Source organism: Camellia sinensis, chromosome 2, assembly GCF_055761805.1.
Source record: "Camellia sinensis isolate YWXY chromosome 2, ASM5576180v1, whole genome shotgun sequence".
NCBI lineage: Eukaryota > Viridiplantae > Streptophyta > Magnoliopsida > Ericales > Theaceae > Camellia > Camellia sinensis.
The window spans coordinates 143,242,337-143,248,396 of record NC_138962.1 but is presented as its reverse complement, the minus strand read 5'-3'; the positions used below and the strand labels follow the sequence as shown (position 1 = coordinate 143,248,396).

At 49.6% G+C, this 6,060-nt stretch overlaps 1 protein-coding gene across 1 annotated transcript; it reads right to left on the bottom strand.

The window, feature by feature from the left end:
• Positions 1-2,453: 2,453 nt before the first annotated feature.
• On the bottom strand, positions 2,454-4,049 carry LOC114292474 (uncharacterized). The gene has a single exon (XM_028236435.2). It carries the CDS (start codon positions 4,047-4,049, stop codon positions 2,454-2,456), a length of 1,596 nt encoding a protein of 531 aa, XP_028092236.2.
• Positions 4,050-6,060: the final 2,011 nt, after the last annotated feature.

Below are 6,060 nucleotides of genomic sequence, written 5' to 3'. Positions count from 1 at the left end.
TTGGTCCCTCTGGGCGAGGGCAAATCTGTAATAAGTGTGGGTGAGTGTGTGAATGTCTTCCAACCCCCATTTCTTCCTTCCCTTTTATTTACCTGCTTATGATGGTAGATTAGGACATGTTTAGATTAGCATACCTTATGCTATGCATGCGTGCATCCATACATTTGTTTTGCATGCACCGGGCTCGGTACATCATTCTAACTGCATTTGTATTTCAATCCCAAATTGAATACGTGCATTAATTGGTTGCATTTCACATGCCATGTTTAGGTTAGCCGAGCCTACTCTAATTGTATCTTGCATGTACTGCATTAGTCAACTTGACATGAACTAGGATCATGCATGTTTGCGAACTAGTTTATTGTTTTGGCACGGAGTACGATGTAAGTATTTATGCTTTAGCATCTCGCATGCCTGTGAATGTTAACATGATAGCATGCTTACCATGTGGCTAGATGCTTATGTGTTATAAATTGTTTGAATGCATGTGGGTGAAGGTTGGATTGTTTGAGTTGGAAAAACTCGTTGAAATCCATATTTTAGCCTACTTGCGAGTAGCAAATTCCAAAGCGCTTTCCAAAACAAACGGATATGCAATGCTTATTTCCAAATTAGGCAATCTAGTCTATACTTGTTTGCTGTGCGCATAATATAGTAAGTGTAGGCTAATAACTGGAATAAGAACACATAATGTTTTCAAAAACGGATATCACGGTTAGTAGAGGCCGATCTTCGGATCAGGCGAGAGGGCGTGCTCATAGCTGACCTTTCCCAATCGTACCCTAGCTCCCGAGCCGAGAAACTCCGGTGATGACGGACATGTGGCCTTCGGCACCGAGTCAGGGTTTCCTAAATTCCCCCATAAAAAATATTTAGGTGGCGACTCTGTATCTGGCAAAGCAGTCCATGTTTGGCACTTCTTTTCAAAAATCTGTTTCTCAAAACGATTTGCCGGATTTGGACTCTTTGGTTCAGATTAAGAACCGTGACACAAATCGAGTCCGAGCTGTAGTGACCCCAAAAATGAACGGAACAGGAGCTCACCCTCCCGGGGCGTTCGGGGGACGTCTACAGATGCCTTCAGCACGAACTAATACCGCGCTCACCGTGTGTTGAGAGACAGCCAAGTAGAGATATAACTCTTCGCCCGGCTGAGGTGTGACCAAGATAGGGGCTGAGGAAAGGTACACTTTTAAGTCTGCCAGTGCACGGTCACATTCGTCATCCCAGAAGAACTTGGCCTTCAAAGGTTTAAAGAAGGGCTTGCAACGATCTGACGACCGGCTGATAAATCTGTTCAGCGCAGCTGCCATCCCGGCAAGATGTTGTACGTCCTTTGTGGAGTTCGGGCACTCCAGTTCTTGTATCGCCTTGATTTGGGATGGGTCGGATTCAATTCCTCGGTTTGTGACCAAAAGGCCCAAGAAATTCCCAGTGCTGACTCCAAAAGCGCACTTAGAGGCATTCAAACGAAGCTTGTGGCGTTTAAGTATAGCAAACATCTCTGCTAGGTCGGCGAGGTGTTGAGACTTCTCCTTACTTTTTACCACCATATCGTCGATGTAGGCCTCCATGGTGCGGCCTAAAAGGGGAGCGAACATTTTTGTTACCATCCTCTGAAAAGTTGCCCTGGCGTTCTTTAGTCCGAATGGCATGACTTTATAACAATACAAGCCTCTAGGGGTAGTGAATGATGTGATCTCTCGGTCCGGTTCATACATGGCTATCTGGTGGTAGCCGCGATACGCATCCAGGAAGCTAAACCTCTGATGGCCAGCGGTCAAGTCCACCGGCTGGTCAATTCGAGGGAGGGGGAAGCTATCCTTTGGGCATGCATGGTTAACCGTCTTGTAGTCAACGTAGACTTGCCCTTTGCCATTCTTTTTCGGAACAACTACCGTGTTGGATATCCATCTAGGGTATTGCACTTCTTCTATCGCCCCTGCTTCCAACAAATTTTTGACCTCTTCTGCCACTACCTCGGCATGGTGCAGAGCTGAGCAACCAGTCCTCTGAATGACCGGCCGCGTATTAGGGAAGACATTAAATTCTTGGCAAATAAAGCTGGGGTCGACGCCAAGCATGTCGTAAGGCGTCCACGCAAAAGCCTCCAAATTGGAGACCAAGAAGTTGACATAATCTAACCGCTCGGCGCCAGATAAAGACGATTCCAAGAGGAAGAACTTAGTTGGGTCGTTCTCGTCGATGCGCACTTCCACCAAATCCTTGACCGATTTTTCCTCGGCCTTTCTTCCTACGTCTTCAAGGACCTTCTTTCCCTTGGGTCCCTCAATCATTTGGACAAACCCTTTGGCTGCTTGGCTGCCATTTACCGCAACGAAGCATTGTTTTGCCATCACCTGATCTCCCTAAACTTCCTCTATTTGTCCAGTTGACGCCGGGAAGCGCAAAACCTAATGGTAAGTCGACGCTACTGCTTGCATGGCGTGCAACTATCCCCTGCCCAAAATCAAGTTGTAGGTGGATGGGACTTTGAGCACCCAGAACTCCACTTGCTTTATGATCGAACCCACTTTGACCGGCAATATGATCTTCCCTACCGACCATTCCGGCTGAGAGTTGAACCCAACCAACGGAGACATCGCAGGGGCCAAGTCCTTGTCCTCTAACTTCATTCGTTTGAACGCGTCATAATACATGATTTCGACCGAACTCCCCTGGTCGATCAAGATCCGTTTGATGTCAAAGTCTTTGACACGAAGAGTTACCATTAGGGAATCATTGTGGGGCATCTGGATCCGCTCCAAATCCCTGCTCGAAAAGGTAAGGATGTCCTTCTCTTCGGTCTTTCCTTTCATCACAGCGGGCTGAACAGAGAGCACTTCCCTCATGTGCTCGGCTTTCTTAATCATCCCTCTTAGCTCGCAGACCCTGGCTGGTTCAACGATGCCATAGATGACATTGATCACGCCTTGGGGCGCTGCCTCAAGGGTAGCCAGACCGTTTGGCTTGGTCTGTCCCTGCGGGGCGGCTTTCATGCCCCCATCTATGTACTGGTCAAGATACCTCGCCGCCACCGACTCCTTCAAGTGTTGTTTGAGTGGCAAGCAGTCCTCTGTTCGGTGCCCCCGTTCTTTATGGAAGGTGCATCGAAATCTTGAGTTGAAGCCTCTCCGTGCACTCCCCAACTTAACCGGCCAGCGGACAAAAGGCTTTCCTCGGATCTCACTCAAGATGCGGTAGATAGGGATTTTGAAGACCGTGGTGATTTCGGTCCGTGCCTTCAATTTTCTCTTGGCATCCTCCTCTGCATCACGGGGAGCGTCAGCCCAGTCATTTCTGTGACCTTTGTTTCCATCATCACGGTTTGAACCACGATGTTGATCTTTTGACCGGTCGTTTGGGCGGTTATCCTCCTGCCCGACCGAGTGAACCTTCCCCGCGACCTTTCTGTCGGCCGTGATCAGATTAGCCTTCTCGGTCGTGGAGGCAGCATCATCCTCCACACGAATGTGCTCATTGATCCACTGCATCAAAGACTCCATGGTTGTAAGCTGATGCATCGTGAGCGAGTCTCGCAATCTATGTCCGACTGGGAGACCCCTCTTGTATTGAGTGATCGCCAGATTGGTAGGACAGTCGAGGATTTCGTTGTAGGTTTCCCAGTACCTCGCGTTGTATGCCTTCAATGAACCTCCAGATTCTATCTTGACGCCCAGGAGATGGTCGACCTCCTTCGGTGTTCGAGTGTTGGTTTTGAATCTGGTGACGAATGCTTCCGCTAGTTGCTGCCACCCCTCGATACCCCCCTCTGGAAGCCTTTCGAACCATTTTAGGCCCAGTTTTCCCAAGCTTGCTAGGAATATAAGGCACATCAGGGCATCATTGCGCCGGTGGCCAGCCATTACATGCCGATAATGACTCACGTGCATGTACAGATCCGTCTTGCCGTCAAACAAGGTGAACTTAGGCTGGTGGAATCCGGCAGGGAGTGGTGTACTCTCAATTTCTGGGGACAGCGGCGTGGCGGTAAGTCTTGCCAGCTCTTTGTCCACTTGCGCAGGGGCCACCACCCTGGGTGCTGGCATTACCACCTCCTCGCTACAATGGACTTGGGTGCTCAACCTCTGCAAACACCGGCAACCTCTGGGTTTCCCTCCGGCGCGCCCTCTCTTCCAACACATCCCTCAAGTCTCCGGAACCGGTAGAAAAAGAGTACCGCGATGTCATTGACGGCCGCGAGGGATGGTTCGCGAGTGAGGGATCTGCTCTCCCTTGGTTCAAAATCACCAACTCCGTAGTTTCTGGTGATAGAAAGGGAGTGCATTCTTTCTTGGTGGTGACTGCTAGAACGAGGAGACGGGGTGCGCTCACTGAGGTTGCCCTCTCCAGCAACACCCTTCCCCTTAATCTGATGTTTCAGTATCTCAATTTCAGCTGCCATCTTTCGAATGAGGGCGTCCTGGTCCTTGAGTTTGTGCTCCAGGCGCTGCGCACGGGAGTCCCCCCACCACCAACGGTCTTCTGGACTCTTCGAGCGATCGGTACTCCTTCTGCGCTTGTCTCGCGCACCTCGCGAAGAAGTTTCTAGGCCCGCCATAGCTGGAACATTCGGGGGGCCTTCTCTCCGTCGGACATACTCCGGTGTCACACCATCGACAACGGACAGCGGGGCTTCATCGTTGTTGGCCATGGAAATGGTCGAAGGAGCTTGAAGTACAAGGTTTGAGTATCAAAGACTTCCCACACACAGCGCCAATTGTATGGGGACGGAATATCCTCTGCTTTCCATACTCCTTGGATTCAAGCTTCACGTGACGGCGTCTAACCTGGCAACACAGAAACTGTGAGCTGCCCGGCGGTGGTTTGCCGGATAGACCCTCCGACGATCAAGTCAGATCACTTGAGGAAGAAGAAGGCTGTTAGAGAGAGAGAGTGTGTTTTCGATGGCATGATGTTGCATACCTCTAAAGTTCATCTTCCGCTCCTATTTCTAGGCTGACCATGCAGCCTCAGGATTGTGCGCGCACTACCTCTGTTGTCCTTTCCTGGACAGGTGGCAGTGCTCGCCTCTCACACCTTACGCGTGTAAAGGCCTAGTCCTCCAACCAGTACACGCAGAACTGCTCAACGGTATTGACGCGTGCCTGGAGCAGATTTCCTCTCCCTCGCGCCATTAGCCCAGGTGGCGCACTTAACCGGAGTACCACGACCGGCCTATCCCTCGTGGAGAATTGCCACTACAAGCAACACAACCGAGCTGTGTCTCGCCGACCTGTCGGAAGAAGCGAAAGTCTGATTCTCATGGTCGAGCTGCTCGTGACCGGTCCATCCTGACAGACTGACCGTGGAGCATGCCGGCCTTTCCTCGCTCTACCATCGTTCTAGGTCGCATGAAGTCCGACCATCTTGGCTAACCAATCGGGGGCATGCTGGCCCTCGCCTGTCCTTGGTCATGCTTGGGCTGCCCTTAGCTCGGTTGTTTCACACCACCGCGCGCCCAGCCGAATGTTTAACAGATCCTAGCACGGCCAGATCTTATCCCATGTCTGACCGGTCAATCTAACTTGGCAGTGCACGACCGGCCGGGAGTCCACGCCAATCAAGAGAACAGCTCGGCACTGCGAGGTTTGCCAATCCCCGCGTTACCGTAGCTCGGCTGTACTGTCAGGTGCAAATCTCCCCTCTCAAGCATCTATCAGTATCTTCTCTTTACTTTTTTTACTTACTTTCTCTACTTTTTTACATATTTTTTTTTATAAAAATTTAAAAAAATATACTTATTTAGAATATCACAAACCACCCCATTGTCTGCCTTCTACCAACAGTAGGGAGAAACAATTGAATGACACAGAAGAGACCACATGGGCCCGCTCGAGCAGGCTGTGCATTGGCCAACAAAAAAAAAAAAAAACAAACAAAATAGCCACGTCTATACCATGCTTTTCACTGATTAATCTGCATTAATTTATGGAAACACCATTTGAAGTAAGTTTAATTGCCTAGAAATATATATATAGAATTTCATTGCAAAAGACAGGCAATTTATTTAACTAACATTGGCTTACTAATTTGTAACATTATTTTATGAGCTTAGTT